Source organism: Lithobates pipiens, unplaced genomic scaffold (genome assembly GCF_037356315.1).
Source record: "Lithobates pipiens isolate NorthernLeopardFrog02 unplaced genomic scaffold, aLitPip1_a1.2 Scaffold_19, whole genome shotgun sequence".
Taxonomy (NCBI): Eukaryota; Metazoa; Chordata; class Amphibia; order Anura; family Ranidae; genus Lithobates; species Lithobates pipiens.
The window spans coordinates 563,577,522-563,598,624 of record NW_027507764.1 but is presented as its reverse complement, the minus strand read 5'-3'; the positions used below and the strand labels follow the sequence as shown (position 1 = coordinate 563,598,624).

At 43.2% G+C, this 21,103-nt stretch overlaps 1 protein-coding gene across 3 annotated transcripts in view; it reads right to left on the bottom strand.

Moving 5' to 3' along the window:
- Positions 1-21,103, bottom strand: part of EFR3A (EFR3 homolog A) — a 258,754-nt gene that overhangs the window by 75,507 nt on the left and 162,144 nt on the right. For all 3 annotated transcript variants that reach the window (XM_077493357.1, XM_077493355.1, XM_077493356.1), the window contains 2 exons: positions 19,483-19,655; positions 7,042-7,117 (listed from right to left, as the gene is read on the bottom strand). In XM_077493357.1, coding sequence (XP_077349483.1) covers positions 7,042-7,117; positions 19,483-19,655 — 249 coding nt within the window. The remainder of the gene's footprint in view (positions 1-7,041; positions 7,118-19,482; positions 19,656-21,103) is intronic.

The window sequence follows — 21,103 nt, the reverse complement described above, 5'->3', positions numbered from 1 at the left end:
TCTCCATAGGTGACGCTTTGAAAATGTTTACAGGTTACCAGTTTAGAGTTACAGAGGAGGTCTAGCTCTAACGCTCACGGCGATACCTCACGTGTGGTTTGAACAGCGTTTACATATGTGGGAGGGACTTACATGTGTGTTTGCTTCTGAATGCGAGCTACCAGGACAGGGCAGTTTTAAAAAAAATATATTTAATTTTAATTTTACTTAAAGAGTGCCACCTGCAAAAAAAAATATTAAAAGTCAGCAGCTACAAATACTTCAGCTGCTGACTTTTAATAAATGGATACTTACCTGTTCCAGGGTCCAGCGATGGCAGCAGATGACAAGCAATTGCTCGTCTCTTGGCTGCCCCCGCGGCCATCCTCTGTCAGGGAATCAGGAAGTGAAGTGTTGCGGCTTCACTGCTTGGTTCCCTGCTGCGCATGCGCGAGTCGTGCAGCGCAATGACACTGGTCCCCGCTGTGTCCTGGGAACTGTGTGTTTCCCAGAACCCAACGGGGGGGGGGGGGGGGTTTGGTGTGATCTTGTGCGGCTAGCTATTCCCAGAAGTGGGTGCAGATACCTGGATTATACAGGTATCTGCACCCGCCTCTCCCCTGAAAGGTGTCAATTGTGGCACCGGAGGGGGGGGAGGGTTCCGATGAGCGGAACTTCCACTTGAGGGTGGAGGTCCGCTTAAATTTTTTTATTTTTACATTTTTTTTATGATTCCTTGTAATAGGAATAAAAGTAATGTAAAGCATGAGATCGAGAGAAAAAAAATTCACAATCTCATGCTGACAGCGGCTTTGTTTACTTCTGGGTTATGACATCACGCCCGGGCCTCTGACGGTCATAGAGATGACGGGTGACCATCTGGTCACCAGAAATCTCTATGGTCATCATTTGGTGCCTGCTGATTCTTTCTCTGGGCCCCCGATGGCATAGGAGAGCCCGGAGAAGCACCGGATGGCAGCGGGAGGGGGGGTGGGGGGAAACGTCCTTTCCCGTTGCCTATAAGAACGATCAAGCGGTGGAAATGCCGCTATGATCATTCTTATCGTGCACAGAATCGCCGGCTGCAAATAATGATATCTGAATGATGCCTTTAGCTGCACCCATCATTCAGATATCGCCGCACAAAGTCAAGGACGTCATATGATGCCCTAAGTACACTCAGGATTTTTTTTTTATTTGGCAAGCCATATTAATAAAAATCCTGCTTTTTAAAAGACTGTTGAAATATACACTCACCGCCCCCCCCTTTTTTTCTTCTTTTTTTAAGGTACACCTTCTAGTACCGGGTTGGACCCCCTTTTGCCTTCATTCTTCGTAGCATAGATTCACCAAGGTGTTGGAAACATTGCTCAAAGATTTTGGTCCACAGTGACATATCACCATCACACAGTTGCTGCAGATTTGTTGGCTGCACATCCATGATGAGAACCTCCCGTTCTACCACATCCCAAAGGTGCTCTATTGGATGAGATGTGGTGAGTGTGGAGACCATTGGAGGACAGTGACCTCATTGTCCAGTGGTGAGATGATTGGAGCTTTGTGACATGGTGCATTATCCTGCTGGAAGGAGCCATCAGAAGATGGGGACACTGTAGTCATAAAGGGATGGACATGGTCAGCAACAATACTCAGGTAGGCCGTGGTTTATAAATGATGCTCAATTGGTACTAAGGGGCCCAAAAAGTGTGCCAAAAAAAATCCCCCACACCATTACACCCCCACCACCAGCCTGAACCTTTGATACAAGGCAGGATGGATCCATGCTTTCATGTTGTTTACGCCAAATTCTGACCCCACCATCTGAATTTCGCAGCTAAAATTGAGATGACTCAGACCAGGCAATGTTCTTTCCAATCTTCTATTGTTTTGGTGAGCCTCTGCAAATTGTTGCCTCAGTTTCCTGTTCTTAGCTGAAAGGAGTGGTGCCCCGATACGGATTTCTGCTGCTGTAGCTCATCTGCTTCAAGATTCGATGTGTTATGCATTCAGAGATGGCAAAATGTTCCAGCATCTGCACCCTGCGCTGCCGATTCCCCCCCTCCCTGTGGGATCCTCTCCCTGAACCCGCTGTCACAAATTGACTACAGCGCTGCTGTGCGTTATGGCCACATCATTCATTCACAGTTTACTGTAAATGGATAGACTACAAGTACTGTACTGCCGGCTTGAAGTTCCTGATGAACTATGAGTATGCTGGTGAGCGCCCTGGAAGTTCATTGATTCCCAATGTACAGGCAGGCAGCTATCCTGAGAGTCTAAGGAGCCTGAGATTGCACTCGCGATCTGCAGATTGCAGGTACACTGCTCTGCGTGCTCCTTAGGAAAAAAAAAAAATGATTATAATAAACGTACATTTTTTTTTTTTAGCTGAAAAAAATGTTGATTTATTTTTTATATACTGTATATTTTTTAATTTAGTCTTTAATGATAATGATAAATGTTTTAGTGGACTCTCAAAGGGAAGTTGGTGACACACAGAGATTTTGAGATTCTGCATTCATCAATATGCAGATTTATGGAAAAAAAAAAAAAAAAAAAAAAAAAAAAAAAAAACACACTAGGTAGGATTCCTAGCCACAGTTCCTGATAGCATGAGGACCTGTAACCTGCAAGAACTAATGCCTTTCCCTTGTAATTGTCAAACATTTCAAGAGGGGACTGGATAACGCTACAAGCCAAAACCCTTTAAATATATAGCATGCTTTTATTTGCATATTAATCAACTTTACTGCACAGATGGGACCTCACAAAGATAACCTTCGTACTCCGAATCATTAATCTTCCACTGATAACTGAGGAGGTGAGCTGAAAAGTTTATTGTTGCTTGATTAGTGTATTTTTTGAAGTATAATCTTACAATAACACCAAGGTTATAAGAAAATCGCATCCTTTTTGGTTTTGAGTTTAACCACTTCAATACCGGGCACTTTCCCCCCTTCCTGCCCAGGTCAATTTTCAGCGCTGTCACTTTTTAAATGACAATTGCGTGATCATGCTACACTAAATTTTTATCATTTTGTTCCCACAAATAGAGCTTTCTTTTGGTAATATTTGATCACCTCTGCGTTTATTTTTTGCTAAACAAATAAAAAAAAAAGACTGAACAGTTTGAAAAAAAAAAGTTTTTCTTTGTTTTTGTTATAAAATCTTGTAAATAACGCTTTCTCCTTCACCGATGGGCACCGATAAGCTGGTACCGATGAGGTGGCACTGATGGGCACTTATGGGTGGCACTGAAAGGTGGCACTGATAGATTTAACTGACAGGCATCACTGGTGGTACTAGCAGGCATTTTTCTTTGACACTGGTTGGCAGCTGCCTGGGCACTGATTGGCATTTCCCTGGTGGTCTAGGGTGGCATACCTGGTGGTCCAGTGTGGTGGCCATCCTTGGTGGTCCTGGCGGCATCAGCACAGACCCCCCATCAGGAGAGCAGCCGATCAGCTCTTCTCTACTCACGTCTGTTAGACATGAGTGAGGAAAAGCCTATCAGCGCCTCTTCCTCTGATTGGACACGGCTGATCACGCGGTAAAGAGTCTCTGTCAGACAGTTGACAGGGGAAGAGAATGTTTAAGCAGTGAAAGGTGTTTTAACATGTGTGAGACATGTACGTTTTGCCTGATCAGTCAGTGGTCAGTCATCTCCAATCAGTCAGTGCTCCCTCTCCTGAGAAAATAGAGTAGTGCAAGGGCAGGGTTTGAAATGGACACCGGGTGGGTCCAGGGCTGGTTTTACAAGGGGAAAAAAAAGGGGCTAAAACAATATAAAAAATAATCATATTTAAAATAATAAAAAATAATACAATTATATAAAATGTATAATAAAAAAAAGCATACTCTCTCACAATAAATGTATCTTGGGAAGTAATATTTTTCTGGCCATCATCTGCAAAACTCTGCCTGATATATTGAAACGTTTTTCAAAAATGAATTTTGGCGGTTCAATCAAACCACACAGAGCACTAGGACTGCGTTTGTGTGGGCATGTGTGAACTCAGACATAGTTACATACAGTGCCTTGCAAAGTATTCACCCCCCTTGGCTTTTTACCTATTTTGTTACATTACAGCCTTTAGTTTAATGTTTTTTTTTTTATCTGAATTATATGCGATAGATCAGAACACAATAGTCTAAGTAAAATTAGAAAAATATATACATAAAACTATTTTTCAGAAATAAACTGCTAATTGGCATGTGCATATGTATTCACTCCCTTTGTTATGAAGCCCATAAAAAGCTCTGGTGTAACTAATTACCTTCAGAAGTCACATAATTAGTGAAATGATGTCCACCTGTGTGCAATCTAAGTGTCACATGATCTGTCATTACATAGACACACCTTTTTGAAAGGCCCCAGAGGCTGCAACACCTAAGCAAGAGGCACCACTAACCAAACACTGCCATGAAGACAAAGGAACTCTCCAAACAAGTAAGGGACAATGTTGTTGAGAAGTACAAGTCAGGGTTAGGTTATAAAAAAAATATCCATATCTTTAATGATCCCTAGGAGCACCATCAAATCTATCATAACCAAATGGAAAGAACATGGCACAACAGCAAACCTGCCAAGAGACGGCCACATGCCAAAACTCACGGACTCGGCAAGGAGGGCATTAATCAGAGAGGCAGCACAGAGACCTAAGGTAACTCTGGAGGAGCTGCAGAGTTCCACAGCACAGACTGGAGTATCTGTACATAGGATGACAATAAGCCGTACGCTCCGTAGAGTTGGGCTTTATGGCAGAGTGGCCAGAAGAAAGACATTACTTTCAGCACGTTTTGAGTTTGCGAAAAGGCATGTGGGAGACTCCCAAAATGTATGGAGGAAGGTGCTCTGGTCTGAGGAGACTAAAATTGAACATTTTGACCATCAAGGAAAACACTATGTCTGGTGCAAACCCAACACATCACATCACCCAAAAAACACCATCCCCACAGTGAAACATGGTGGTGGCAGCATCATGCTGTGGGGATGTTTTTCAGCAGTCGGGACTGGGAAACTGGTCAGAGTTGAGGGAAAGATGGATGGTGCTAAATACAGAGATATTCTCGAGCAAAATCTGTAGCACTCTGTGTGTGATTTGAGGCTAGGATGGAGGTTCACCTTCCAGCAGGACAATGACCCCAAACACACTGCTAAAGCAACACTTGAGTGGTTTAAGGGGAAACATGTAAATGTGTTGGAATGGTCTAGTCAAAGCCCAGACCCCAATCCAATAGAAAATCTGTGATCAGACAAAAGATTGCTGTTCACAAGTGCAAACCATCCAACTTGAAGCAGCTGGAGCAGTATTGCAAGGAGGAATGGGCACAAATCCCAGTGGTAAGATGTGGCAAGCTCAGAGACTTATCCAAAGCGACTTGGAGCTGTGATAGGCGCAAAAGGTGTCTCTATAGTGAATAGTTATGCACACTGACTTTTTCTGTTATTTTGTCCTATTTGTTGTTTGCTTCACAATTAAAAAAATAAATAAATTCTTCAAAGCTGTGAGCATGTTCTCTGAATTAAATGACGCAAATCCTCAAGCAATCCAGGTTAATTCCAGGTTGTGAGGCAACAAAACACAAAAAATGCCAAGGGGGTGAAAACTTTTGCAAGGCACTGTAGTTACATAGTTAGACAGGTTGAAAAAAAAAAAAAAAGACACAAGTCTATCTAGTTCAACCAAAAAAAAAAAAAAAAAAATACAAATACAATCCCATATACACAATCCTATTGCCCACAGTTGATCCAGAGGAAGGAGAAAAACCCCACCCAGCAAAGCATTATCCAATTTGCTATAGTGGGGGAATAGCAGACATTGGAGGTTATTTACTAAAAGAAAATCCACTTTGCACTTCAAGTGCAGCGAAAGTGCACTCGGAAGTAAAGTCGCTGTAGATCCGAGGGAGACATGCAAGGAAAATAAAAAACAGCATTTTAGCTTGCACATGGTTGGATGATAAAATCAGCAGAGCTTCCACTCATTTCAGATCTACCCCTCAGATTTAGAGCGGCTGCACTTTCAAGTGCACTTGCGGTGCAAACTGGATTTGCCTTTCGTTAATAACCCCCGTTGTGTCATTCATTTTAAAAATGTGCGACTGTCACTGAGAATGTAAACCAACTCTGTATATAAGGAGCCCCCCAAATATGAAGTGCCCCAGGCCCCCCAAGGTCAAAATTTGTCTCTAGGTGGGTTCAGTGTCCAGGCCACAGCTTGGTAAGCCAATACTTCAGGGGAAAGTATACAAGCAAGAGGCTATCTGGGCTGGAACAGACCGAGGAACAAAGCCAGATACCAGATATATTGATCAACTTTAACTTACCCTCACAGTACCTATAGCTGCAATCTTTATGTTTTAAGAAATATAAATGGTGGGTGGGTTAGTCCCAAGAATATGGGAGGGTTAAGTATTCACTGACTCACCAAGTTTGGTGTGGTCTATGCCAAAACAAGGAACCAATAAAAAGAAAAAGAACAGCTGTAGAGTACAGACTGTAACGTAGGCAAAATAGTGACCAGGCAGTATAATAGAAAAAGTATATTGAAAAAATAAATTTAAAATGTATGGAATAACATCCATGCAGACCTATCGAAACCTTCCAAAATTGGAAAAAAAAAAACAAAAAAAACACAAAACATACACACATACAAATGATAAAAGCAAACCCGGTGGTTAGAGTTTAAATATAGACATGTGCTTCCGCACAGCAGCCCTTGAGAAGTATAAATCTTAGGAGTTGCTCAGCACAGAACACTTGGGAGAAACGGTGTATTTGGAGGGTTTGTGATTGTTGAAGAATGAAGAGTGGAAGGTGGAGCCTGATTCAATGGCTAAAAGTTTTTAGCGCCAGATCAAGGCTGCCTGCTATTGGATAGAGAGTAGTACATAAGGTGGCGACCTAAACAAAGGTTGGTTGAATTGAATTGCCTTCAGTTGACGCACTGCTTCCCAAATGAAGACAAATCCACAACACTGACTGAAGATATACATCAGGATCTCTGGCAAAAGCCATTTTCGGGAGATATAGACTGGACTTAGGGGTTTAGGACTTACCTTCTTAGTAAAGCTCACGTCCTGCCTGCTGATTTTGTCCCGTTTTATCTTGATGTCGCCGACATCAGGGATTATTCTGAGAAAACAAAAACACAGCAAAATTTGTTACCTTAATCATGTCTGAAATGGTCTCTCTTTGTTAGAAAGTGTAAAAAAAATAAAAAAAAAATAGGATTTTTGTACTCACTGTAATACTGGTAAAAATAGGATTTTTGTACTCACTGTAAAAACCTTCTCTTGGAGAACATTGAGGAGGCACAGGAAGTCCTAAACCATCAGGTTATACAGGAGGATTGAAGGCTGGCCAAACAAGAAAAAAAGTGTAGGCCAGCCCAGGATAACCCTCAATACTACAACAGCATGCATCAGTTTTGTAGTAAAAACTTGTGACTCTCCAAGAAAAAGATTTTACAGTTAGTACAACAATCCTACTTTTTTTTTTATCACATATTGATGGATACATGAAATCTTATGGTATTCAGAAGCAGTGTCCAAGAAAAAAAAATGAGAACCTGAGACTGGCTGCAACACAAGAGCTGACCCAAGGATATGATGCCTGAAACTGGCATATATACTGAAGCATTTATTTGGTAGAATGTAGAGAGTGTGTGAAAGGCCAGATCTGGTATTCAAAAGATCTAGTAGAGTGCACGTTGGCAGGAATGAGAAAACCCAATCCTTGAGGACCAAAAGCGTGAATGATGGTCTATCTGAGCCACCTAGAGTGAATGCAATGAGACACCCCAGTATTATTTGCTGTCTTAACTATACATTTTGAGAGCCTCCATAGTAGGAGCACATATATAATAATGGATAGAATAATCGCAGGTGAGCCACTTCTCCTTAAAGGTACAGGGTGCACTAGATAACCAGCAAATAGCACAATGGCTTAGTGTCCAGTGTGCCCACCACCAAATAACCAATGGTACAAACAAACTGCAACTGCTCCAACCAATAACTGGCCTTAAAGCGGAGGTCCACCCTAAAGTGGACCTTCAGCTCATCGGAACCCTCCCCCCCTCCGGCGCCACAATTGGCACCTTTCAGGGGGGAGGGGGGTGCAGGTACCTGTACAGTACAGGTATCTGCACCCACTTCCGGGATAGCTCTCTGGGGAAAGGGGCGTAGATCTACGCCCCTTTCCGAAAGTCCCCCGCTGCATGCTGGGAAACACACAGATCCCAGAGGCAGCGGGTCCATCCTTATTGCGCAGCGTGACTCGTGCATGCACAGTAGGGAACCGGGAAATGAAGCCGAAAGGCTCCACTTCCTGATTCCCATACCCAAGATGGCGGCGGCAGCACCCGAGAGATGATCGAGAGATCGGCTTCGGGTGCTGACATCGCGGGCGCGCTGGACAGGTAAGTGTCACTATTTTAAAAGTCAGCAGCTGCAGTATTTGTAGCTGCTGGCTTTTAAAAAAAAAAAAAAACGCGGAGTCCCGGCGGACTCCCACTTTAACAGCAAGGAGCGCATGGAAGGGGAAAATTTCCTGCCATTGTGTTATTAGCTGGGTGTCCAATGCATCCCTGTGCCTTTAACCACTTCAGCCCCGGAAGGATTTACCCCCTTAACCACTTGCCGACCGCAGCACACACATTTATGTCAGCAGAATGGCACAGGTAGGCAAATGGGCGTACTTGTACATCCCATTGAATTTGCTGCCTATCAGGCGCGCCCGCCACGGGACCGTGCCCGCGGGTTCCGCAAACTTGATGTTCACCGGCAGCCCACGACTGCAGAGAGGAGAGGCACAATGGGGAGATGTCCATGTAAACAAGGCATTTTCCTATTCTGCCTAGCAACATGACAGATCTACTGCTCCCTGTCATCGGGAGCAGTGATCTCTGTCATGTTGTAGAGAGCCCACCGCCCACCCCCCAGTTAGGATCACTCCCTAGGACACACTTAACCCCTTGATCGCCCCCTGGTGTTTAACCCCTTCCCTGCCAGTGTCATTTATACAGTAATCAGTGGCTATTTGTAGCTCTGATTGTTGTATAAATGACAATGGTCCCGAAATAGTGTCAAAAGTGTCCGCCATAATGTCGCAGTCCTGATAAAAATTGCAGATCACCGCCATTACTAGTTTAAAAAAATAATAATTGTATAATAAAAAATGACAAATCTATTCCCTATTTTGTAGACGCTATAACTTTTGCGCAAACCAATCAATATACACTTATTTACCAAAAATATGTAGAATACATATCGGCCTAAACTGTGGAAGAAATGTGTTTTTTTTTATATATTTTTGGGGGATATTTATTATAGCAAAAAAGGTAACAATATTGCTTTTTTTTTCAAAATTGTCGCTCTTTTTTTTATAGCGCAAAAAAAATAAAAAACGCAAAAGGTGCTCAAATACCACCAAAAGAAAGCTCTATTTTGTGGGGAAAAAAGGACGTCAATTTTGTTTGGGTACAGCATCGCACGACCGCGCAATTGTCAGCTAAAGCGACACATTCCAGAATCACAAAAAATGTCTGGTCAGGAAGGGGGTAAAATCCTTCTGAAGTGGTTAATGACCAGGCCATTTTTTTGCGAAACAGCACTGAGTCACTTTGACAATTGTGCGGTCGTGCGACGCTGCACCCAAATAAAGCGTATGTGCTTCACAACCCCCCCCCCCCCCCCCCCAATCAGAGCTTTCTTTTAGTGGTATTTTATCACCTCTGAGGTTTTTATTTTTTGCACTATAAACAAAAAAAGGCCAACAGTTTTGAAAAAAAAAACACAAAATCTTTTTACTTTCTGCTATAAAACACATCCAATAAAAATATGTAAAAAATTAAATCTCTTCGTCAATTTAGGCCAATACGAATTCTGCTACATATTTCTTGTAAAAAAAATCCCAATAAGTGTATAATGATTGGTTGGTACAAACTATGGGATCGATTTTGGGACTTTTTTTTTTTACCATTTACTAGTAATGGCAGCATTCAGCAATTTTTAGTGGGCCTGCGATATTGTTGCGGACAAATTGGACATGAAGTGAGACTTTTTGGGGACCAGTAAACACCAATACAGTGATCAGTGCTAAAAGAAAATGCACTGATCACTGTAAAAATGACACTGGCAGGGAAGGGGTTAACATCAAGGGGTGGATCAAAGGGTTAGATGTGTTCCCTATGTGTTCTTTCTAACTGTGTGGGGGGTGCTGACATTAGACAAAGAGAGAGATCAGTGTTGCTTATTGGTAGGAATCAAAGATCTCTCTCTTTCTCTGCGACAGAACGACGGTCTGCCTTGTTTACATAGCAGGCCACCGTTCTGTCATTCCCCCAAACAGCTGCCAGACCCGCTTATTGGCTCCCGCTGTGTCCAATCACTGCGTGAAACAACGTACCTGGTCGTGTATATGGTTTATGTGAATAAATGATTGCAATTAACACTTCCCCGTTTAGTATCACTTGTTGGTTGGGCTTTTATCTCTGTGGACTTTAACCCCTTAGCGTTGAACGTACGCGTTTCGGCCAGGGTCTTCCGCATAGCATACAGGTTTACAATAAAAATCAAGTTTATATAGAAAAAAATATCCATTCCTCCATTTGGGAACATGCATGACTTTACACATTCCTAGGTGCCCAAGCAGACCTATGAAGTTATGCATCTTCTCCTACAGGCGCCTGCCTTCCCGATGCTCGCTAGTGGTTTATTATAACAGGTTTAAAAGGCAGAAAACTGATAAAGCCGCACACCTTGAAAACTGCAAAACATGCTTTTATCTCTGCAGACTTTAACCCCTTAGGCCCCTTTCACACTGGGGCGGTTTTCAGGTGTTACAGCGCTAAAAATAGCGCCTGTGTAGCGCCTTTAAAAACCGGCCCCTTTCACTCCAGTGTGAAAGCCGGAGGGCTTTCTCACTGAAGCGGTGCGCTGGCAGGACGGTGAAAAAAGTCCTGCTAGCCGCATCTTTGGAGCGGTGAAGGAGCGGTGTATTCACCGCTCCTACCCATTGAAATCAATGGGACAGCGCGGCGCTTTGCCGGCGGTTTTAACTCTTTTTCGGCCGCCAGCGGGGGTTAAAACCACCCTGCTAGCGTCCGCTAAAACGACGGTAAAGCGCCGCTAAAAATAGCGGCGCTTTACCGCCGATGGTCGCACCGCCCGAGTGTGAAAGGGGCCTTAGCGTCGACCATACACACATATGCGGCCTCGGCTTGAAAGGGTTATACCAAGGCATCACCCCGGAACCGTTTTGCAGAGCGGGCGGTTGGCTCTTTAGTGGTAACAACTGATGCAGCTTATAGCCGCTTGGCTGTTATCCCAAAAAGCAACCCCCCCCTCCACTCCTGCCGCCGCTCTTCCCGAGCCTCATGTCCCACCGGGAGACCCGATCCACGATCCGGTACTTCCGCCGGCTAGAGAGACTGGAATGAAGACAAGAATGGTTTTATTACAGTCTACTATGTAAACACACAGAAGTGACATCACTAAATCATTTCCAATTTACTTGGCTGCCAATGGCATCGATTTAAAAAAAGATCACAGTATTCAGAATCGCGGTTTTGTAGATCTGAATACTTTGAAGTACAAAGGAGGGATTGGGGGGTTAGACCCCAGATCCCTCCATAAAGAGGACCTGTCACCACCTATTACTGTCACAAGGGATGTTCACATTGTGACAGCAATAAAAGTGATCAGATTTTTTTATTTTTAAAGTGACAATGTAAAAAGAGAAAAAAAAAAAGAAAATAAATAAGAAAAAAAATAAAAAAAATTCTAAGCACCTCCATCACCGGGAGCTTGCGCAGCAAGTAAAACGCATGTGTAAGTCATGCCCACATATGTAAACAGTGCTCAATCACACGTGAGGTATCACCGCGATCATTAGAGCGAGTGCAATAGTTATAGCAAAAGACCTCCTCTGTAACTCCAACCTGGTAACCGTTACATTTTTTTTAAAGCACTGCATTTTAGGTACCGTAGTTTGTCGCCTTTCCATGAGTGTGCGCAATTTCAAAGCATGACATGTTAGGTATCTATTTACTCAGCGTAACATCTTTCACATTGTACAAAAAAATTGGGCTTTACAGTTTTTTTTTAGTTCATGAAAGGGTATTTTTTCCCCAAAAAAAGACCGCTGTGCAAATACTGTGTAACATAAAATATTGTAACGATCGCTATTTTATTCTCTAGGGTCTCTGCTAAAATAGATGTCTACCTATATATTAATATAGATATCCATATCCATCTCATTATATATATATATATATTTTTTTTTTTTTTTTTTTTCCTAGCAAAAAAATACAGATTTAAACTTGTAAAGCAACAAAATGTCAGAAATAGGCTTAGGCGTTAAAATAAGTGTATTGCTACTGTGTTTCTCTGAAAATAAGACCCGGTCTTATATTTTGGCAAAAAAAAAAATAGGGCTTATTTTCCAGGGGAGGTCTTATTTATGGTATGGACAATAATGGACATTTATTCTAATACAGTCATCATGACGATCCTATTGTGATTGAAACCCTAAAAAAATAAATAAAAAAAATATATGATATATATATATATCTTGAGCCTTTAGATAGAACAGTGCTTGTGCTGTGTAATTTACCCCTCTCTATGTTATAAAACAATAAAATGTTTTTTAAAAGGTTCCTGTGTCCCGTGTCTTCTCTCCCCCCCATCAGCTCAGGAGTCAGCATTTTGACATTCTGTAATCCCACGTGCAGAGCCCCTGCCAGAAAGTCGGCACTGCGGAACGCTAATCACAGGCAATGAGACATTGTCCTGATGCGCGGCTGCAGAGACCGGGAAATGTCTCACTGCCTGTGGTTAGCGCTGTGCAGTGCCGACTTCCTGGCAGGGGCTCTGCACGTGCTGTTTGCGAACACACCTGAGCTCATCCTTAGCGCTCACGTGACCCACTGGAGCTCTTCTTCTCAGCTACGAACACTGCAGAGGGAGGGGCCGCTGACGTCAGCCGGGAGGAGAGGAGAAGAGCTCCGGTGGGTCCCGCGAGTGCCCAGCGGAGCTGTAAATAAGGTATTTTTTAACAGGCTCTGTGGCTCTGATAAAGAGGGTCCTCCCTCGTAACGTGTAAGCCGTTTGCGATGCCATCTGGTTCCCCCCAACACCTGGTCCAGGTTGCAGGTGTCTAGAAACACGGATCCTCTTTCTGGAGCACTGATGAGCCTTATTATAACGTTTGTTTGCCCTTTTTTTCCCCTTTCTTTTTCCCATGATTTGTGCTGCTGATTGGATGTCGGTCCGATGACCATAAACACCTGTCAACTGGAGCCCTTGTTGTGAACATCCACCATCGATCCCCTGGGATAGATTATATATATATATATATATATACACGCAGACATACATCTTCTGACCCTAGCGGCCCTGGCTGGAGAATCTGTTGGAAACAATTGTTTCATGCTCGATCGGCCCACCGCCCGGTGCGTGTGTCCATGTTTTGGGGTAAGAGTATTCATTCCTTCTGTTGTGTCTGTTCTTGATGCACATCCCTGAACACTCGGGGGGGATGAAGTCGCTTCCTATATTCCCTGTTACCAAAAGAATTACCTCCTACTGCTTTCTTTAATAGACTATACATTTTTATTCAGGAGGTTTTATGGATGCATCTGCGTTTATTATAGACTTACCATTACCTTCATTGGTTTATGCTACATGATCACATGCACTTTAACCACTTCCCGACCGCCTCACGCCGATATATGTCGGCAGAAGGGCACATACAGGCAAAATCACGTACCTGTATGTTGCCCTTTAAGAGGCGGCGGCACGCTCGCGCACCCGCGGGAAGCTCTGTGAGTCCGGTCGCGTGTCCCACAGACTCGATCGTCGTGGGGATACCCGCGATCACCACACGGAGAGGGAGAACAGGGAGATGCTAAAGTAAACAAGCATCTCCCTGTTCTGCCTAGTGACCCTGATCTCTGCTCCCTGTGATTGGAGCAGAGATCAGTGATCTGTAAAACAGCCACGCCCCCCCCCCCCCCCACAGTTAGCAACACGCCCCTAGGACACACTTAACCCCTACACTGCCGCCTAGTGTTTAACCCCTTCACTGCCAGTGTCATTTATACAGGAATCAGTGCATTTGAATAGCACTGATTGCTGTATAAATGACAATGGTCCCAAAAATGTGTCAAAAATGTCTGATGTGTCCGCCATAATGTCGCAGTCACAATAAAAATCGCTGATCGCCATAAAACATAAAAATAAATATATATTAATAAAAATGCCATAAAATTAGCCTCTATTTTGTAAACGCTATAACTTTTGCGCAAACCAATCAATAATGGCTTATTGCGATTTTTTTTTTTTTTTATCAAAAATATGTGGACGAATACCTATCGGCCTAAATGGAGGAAAAACATTGTTTTTTCATATATTTTTGGGGGATATTTATTATAGCAAAATGTAAAAAATAATGCGTTTTTTTCAAAATTGTCGCTTTTTTTTCGTTTATAGCGCAAAAGATAAAAACCGCAGAGGTGATCAAATACCAGCAAAAGAAAGCTCTATTTGTGGGGAAAAAAGGACGTCAATTTTGTTTGGGAGCCACGTCGCACGACCGCGCAATTGTCAGTCAAAGCGACGCAGTGCCGAATCGCAAAAAGTACTCTGGTCAGGAAGGGGGTTAAATTCTTCCGGGGCTGAAGTGGTTAAAGGACTTGTTTATGCCATGTTTGTATGAATTTATTTATCACATATGCACTTGTCACTTTTTTTTTTTTTTTTTTTTTTTAACAAGAAGGCACTTTTTAGTGCATTTTTGCACATTCATACAATTATGTTATCACTCATGATTCACTAGTTGTATACTTACCCCTAAGGTGAGCTTTTGGGGTACTTATTTGTCCGAAGTGCTGCATTTTTTATTTTCTATATACAATTTGTCACTTTGTTGTTTCTAGCTGCTGATCTAGAGTAATTTATTTTTTGGGGGGTTTTCACTAGTAGCGCAACTTTTTGCGCATACTGCTCTGTTTGTTTGTTTTTTTACTTTGATTGCTGCTGCCATTTCTAACAATAAAGTTACAAAAAGGAGACACACGCCCTATATAATCTTTTTACAAAACAATTGCATGTTTTTACAACAACTTTAACTAGGGCTTATATTGCAGCCATTCCCAAAAGATAAGGCTAGGTCTTATTTTTTGGGTAGGTCTTATTTTTTGGGGGAAACAGGGTAGTAGGGGTGAAGAGAAGGAGCCCAGGGGTGTCCTCACGCCCCTTTAGACCTATTCCGACTCACTCCAGTTATCAGAACTCAAGAGTTTTGGCTTCTCGACCCCTTATTGGTGCCTCAGGGTCATGCACAGTTGAATGAAGTGTGATAGTATGGAGAGGGCGGACAGATTTGGGAGAATATATGTAGACAAAAAAAAGAAAAAAATTAAATTAAAATATATGTAGACAGACTCACCCAAGCTCTACCGCACAATTGTAAAGTAATGAGCTGAATATCGGTGCTCGGGCTTGTTGTGTCCCGTGAACATCAAAATAGCAAGAAATGCCTGCAACACCATTGCTTCTTCTTACAAATCTATAATCGGGCACCAACATCAGTGCTAAATCTATAATGCCAACGCGTTTCGGCCAGAGCCTTTCTACAGGTTTATAATAAAAATCAAGTTTATATAGAAAAAAATATCCATTCCTCCATTTGGGAACATGACTTTACACATTCCTAGATGCCCAAGCAGACCTATGAAGTTATGCATCTTCTCCTCCAGGCGCCTGCCTTTCCGAAGCTCGCTAGCGGTTTATTAGAACAGGTTTAAAAAGGCAGAAAACTGATAAAGCCGCACACCTTGAAAACTGCAAAATATGCAAATGAATCTGCAAACAATGAAATGTTTCTAGAAATGCCATTTTTCTCTTCGGGCTCATCGCAGATTCATGCTGCACCCAGAGAACAGGCAGTTCTACAGGAAAATCGGCAGTCGGCCTGGTATTAAATATTATCACTTAATTACAGTTATGTTCAGCAATTGCGCTGCATTTTCAATCTTCTGTGATGAAAACTGTCAAAATAATTATAAGCCATCATTTCTATGGCACAATATTTGCAGGGGGAAAAAAAAGCGTTTTCTGCTAAACAAAAACACAATTACATGCTTAATTAGGATAACTATGCGGCAGATAAGCTTTCTATAATAGCATAGAATACTCAGGGATTTGAAACGGGAATATGTACAAATGGAGCTACTATTGCTGTCCTGCTTATGGAAATACTAGTTTCCTGGCTCCTGTTCATGGAGTCTCTGACTTGGATAGAATATGCAGAACAGGAAAGCCAGGAGAGAAGTTACGGTTGCATTAAATTGGTTGTAAACCCTTAAATATGCCCACTGAAGTGGCTGGCTTCAGGTGATACACAGAGATTAAACAAATCCTCCTACATACGTTGTACCTGTTTATCTACAGCCTTCTCTTTCTACAGCTGTTCAAATTACGTAAATGTATACAGCTTGTATGAGCTGTCGGAGAGAAGGGGGCAGGGAGCTGCAATTACATACTGCACAGCTCAGCGAGATTAACCGATTGGAGGCAAAGGACACACCCCCCTATACCCAGCACACAGGAATAGAGCTGAGGGTGTCAATCACAGGCTGTGTTGCTGGAGATGTCCCTCCCTCCAACTCCGTCACACTTTTTTCTCTTGGCGTCGGAGGTGACTGATAGCAGAGGAAGGAGGCAGCAGACAGAAAGGACATTCAGTGCTTTGGGTTGAGACAAGTACACACTATAGATAGAGCATGGTCGATCAACCTGCAGCCCGATAGCTGGTGCGGAACTACAAGTCCCATCATGCCTCTGCCTTTGGGAGTCATGCTTGTAACTGTCACATTTGCAGTGCCTCATGGGACTTTTAGTTCCTCAACAGCTGGAGGGCCGATAGGTTGAGCACTTATGCTATAGAGCAGTGATGGCAAACCTTGCCCCCCCACAGCTGTTTTGGAACTACATTTACCATGATATGGAACTACACTGCAGAGTGCAAGAGCATCATGGGAAATTTAGTTCTAGGGTGCCAAGGTTCGCCATGACTGCTATAGAGGGATATGCTTTGTTCATATTACATGACTGAGTTTTACAACCACTTTAACTAAACTGGAAATTGTGTCTAATCTAGTTTAAATTGATTGTAAAGTCTTGTTTTAAAAAAATAAAAATAAACACAGGGCAGCCTGGATCCTCCTCTTTTTGTGTCCCTCTTTGGCTCTCCTGGCCCGTTCCTCTTGTCGAGCTGCAGCTCCGTATGTCCATTCAGACATGGAGCTGACATTTGGCCCTGCCCCCTCTCTCCTCCCCCTCTCTCCTCTGATTGGCTAACCAAGTTTCACCCCAGATGATGACCTGTAGGTCGAAACGCGTCGGGAGGACTCCGCTACTGCCACTTTTGTCTCTCTGACATGTTTTACTATCTACTCTGGAAATGTGAGTTTTAGAACATTTTTTATTAAAGGTCTTTTTTTAAAAACGTTATTATGCCATGTTGGCTTTGTTTCTTCATCTTCCATGCCTGAGTTGTTGTCGGATTTACATATACATTTGAAGAACTGTGATTACATCTAGTCGTTTGTGGTGATCGTATATGGCACGATTGATACATCCAATCCTCGGCTAGGATCATAAGCTCTGATTGACCCCTGAGACGTATGTCTGCTAGGGTCATCCAGTTCCGGTAAGCCTGGACCTTATAAGGTGGTGGGACTGTCACAGGGTGAAATAATATCCCTTTCCGTTTAACATCACTGAACTTTGGTTGTCAGCACAACACGTTTGGATCGTTATTTTGCACATTCCCATATGGACTACACGCCTGTTTATGGACTTTTAATATATATTTTCAGCAATGTTTGTATATAATTATAGTCATTGTTTGGCTTTTGTTCCACTGAGATAAGTTTTATCCACATAGTTTTTATTTTGTGGTTTTCACACACACATTTTTATTTTTCAGTCACTTTCTTTGTCACATTACTGTAATATTTTCCCTTCATTTTGGGATCACTTTATATGTATTTTGAGATATAGTAATATGCATGATTACTAAAGACACACTAGTTGAGCGCTTACACTTTACCTTCGACATAACCAAGTTTGATTGACAGTTATGAGAGTCAATGGCGCCGCTGCTGTGTCTCAGCCAATCAGGAGGAGAGTCCCGGATGGCCGAGGGACTCGTGCACATCGCTGGAGAGAGTTGGGGCTCAGGTAAGTAATAGGGGTGCTGGGGAGGCTGCTACACACAGAAGGCTTTTTATCTTAATGCAGAGAATGCATTAAGATAAAAAAAACCTTCTGCCTTTACAACTGCTTTAAAGTACTTCTCTTTCACCACAAGATGAGGGCTATGAAGAAAGCCGTGTCATGGCCGCACCCATAAGGGGAAGTCTGCATGGCACCTTTCATTTATACACGTATATTAAAAGCAGAGAGCGAGAGGATGCACAAGCACAGCATGGGAGCATCATCCTATAGGATCTGGAATACCCGCCATTCCCTGCAATCTCACCAGTAGGATGAAGGTGTCACCTGGAGGTAAGGTAAGTATATTTAGTAACTTTTTCTTTTTTTTACTACTTTAATGGTGCCTAATTAGTTTGAAGGAGGCGCCCTGAAATATTATGCAGGCCTTGCTTTTTACTGTAAAAGCCACAATAACCACTTCATGACCACGCTACAGCCCGGCTCTGTTGTCCCTGGACGCCCTTCTAAAACCATGCCCCCCTTGGTGCGCATCCGGCACGCTCTGTGAATGGGGTACAGGGCCAATCACAGTGGCCATTTACCATATGTCCAATCACAGCTGATCACAATGTAAAAAGACTTGCCGGTTATTGGCACTATGTTCTACACGCGTTCTACGTTCTTCCTGTCACAGCGTGAGGAGAGCAAGTAAAGTTTGACAGGGGACATGTACACAGATAATCAGGGCACTGATCATCAGTGCTGGTCCCATCAGTTCCTCCTTATTAGTAGAGTCCCATCAGTGCAGCCCCCATCAGTGCAGCCCCCATCAGTGCAGCCCCATCAGTGCAGCCCCATCAGTGCAGCCCCATCAGTGCAGCCCCATCAGTGCAGCCCCATCAGTGCAGCCCCATCATTTGCAAAATTTTATAAAAAAAAAAAAAATTGTGCTTTTTTCAAAATCTTTGGTATTTTTTTAGTTTGTTTACCAAAAAATATAAAACCCAGTGGTGATTAGATACCACCAAAATAAAGCTCTGTCTGTCTCAAAAATGATAAAAATATCTTATGGTTAGAGTGATGCATTGCCGCGTTAATTGTCATTCAAAGTGCGATAGCTAAAAATTGGCCTGGGCAGGAAAGGGATGAAAGTGCCCGGTACTGAAGTGGTTAAAGGACGCTGTATGCTAAAAATACTTGTGTGCATTTAGTAACTCGAATCCTGCAAAAGAAAATGACCAGAGGTTGGCAAGTCGGCTTTAATCGGTGGGGTACCTGATGCCTCGCAGCTTGGCTCTGTTGTCATGGCGATCTATAAGATTGTGCAGAATCTCTAGTACTAGCTGGCGCAGCTCCAAATCTTCCATCAAAGATGGCGAGAGCAGAGGATCCAAGATCGGGGAGGGCAGCGCCGCTGCTATGCTCTTTGCTTTATAGCCCGAGGTCACCTGTCAGGAGAAGGGAAATCATTTACAATGTACCCAACAAATCAAAGAACCACTAAAAGTTTAGTGATTGTAACGTCTTGTTTAAAAAAAAAAAAAAAAAAAAAAAAAACACATGTTATACTTACCTGCCCTGTGTAGTGGATTTACACAGAGCAACCCATATCCCCCTCTTCTGGGGTCCATAATCTGTGATCCTGGCCTCTCCCTCCTGTCAAGTGGCCCCACAGCAAGCAGCTTGCTATGGGGGCACCCAAGACTAGTCACAGCACCCTGTGTCCATTCAGACACAGAGCCCCAACCTGGCTCCGCCCCCTCCCCTGATTGACCTTGTGTCGCTGCTGTGTCTCAGCCAATCAGGAGGAGAGTCAACGATGGCCAAGGGACTCGTGCACATCACTGGAGAGAGTTGGAGCTCAGGTAAGTATTAGGGGGTGCTGGGGAGGTTGCTACACATAGAAGGTTTTTTATCTTAATGCATAGAATGCATTAAGATAAAAACTTCTGCCTTTACATCTCCTTTAAATCTGAACTTTACCCATAACAGCTGCAGAAAAAAAAAAATTCTTTAGCAAGGAACATAAAATTCCACATTAATAATTATGCTACCAAAATAGTGCATGCTGTAAATTGCCTCCGGCATTGCTCCGGTTTCTTCTTGCTGGAAGCGGACATTTTGTTGAAGCCCAGATCCCATGAGCAGCAGTAAATCTTTAGGCTGTCAGCAGCTCAACCTCTACAATTTCGGCACAGTGCCAGAAAATAGAGAGCAACTGAGCATGTGCAGAGCAGGGTGAGACCGGGTATTACTGGATTTTAAACAGTACAGGCAGTCCCTGAGTTACAAACAGGTTAGGGACTGCCTGTTTGTTCTTAAGTCGGATTTGTGCGTAATTCGGATGCGCTTGCGCAGAATATGCAATTGTGTTGCTAGCTATGATTGGTCACAGTGATCATATGGTACAGACAGGGCCAATCACAGCCCATTTGTACCATGTAATTAGCTTTGCCAATCACAGTTAAAGAGGAGGTAAACCCTGATGGGTTTACTTCCTCTTTGATTCCCTGCAAAGGTAAAGCATAATGGACTACTATGCACCGCATAATAGTCCATTATGTGTCACTTACCTGACACAGGAGCCAGCGAAGTCACCGCTGTCCCCTGTAGTCCGGAGCATCCATCTTCTCGGTGGGTCTCGCTGCTCCGGCGCTGTGATTCGTCGAAGCAGCGATGATGTCACTCGCGCACTGGAGCCGACACTCGCGGCATATCGCCGCGATCTGCGGCTTGCCCAGTGCGCCGCTGTCTACGGCACATGCGCCGTAGACAGCGTTGGCTGTTTTCAGGTAAGTATCTCCTAAACCGTGTAGGTTTTGGAGATATTTCTTGGACCTACAGGTAAGCCTTAATCTAGGCTTACCTGTAGGTCAGAGTGGTTTGTAAGGGTTTG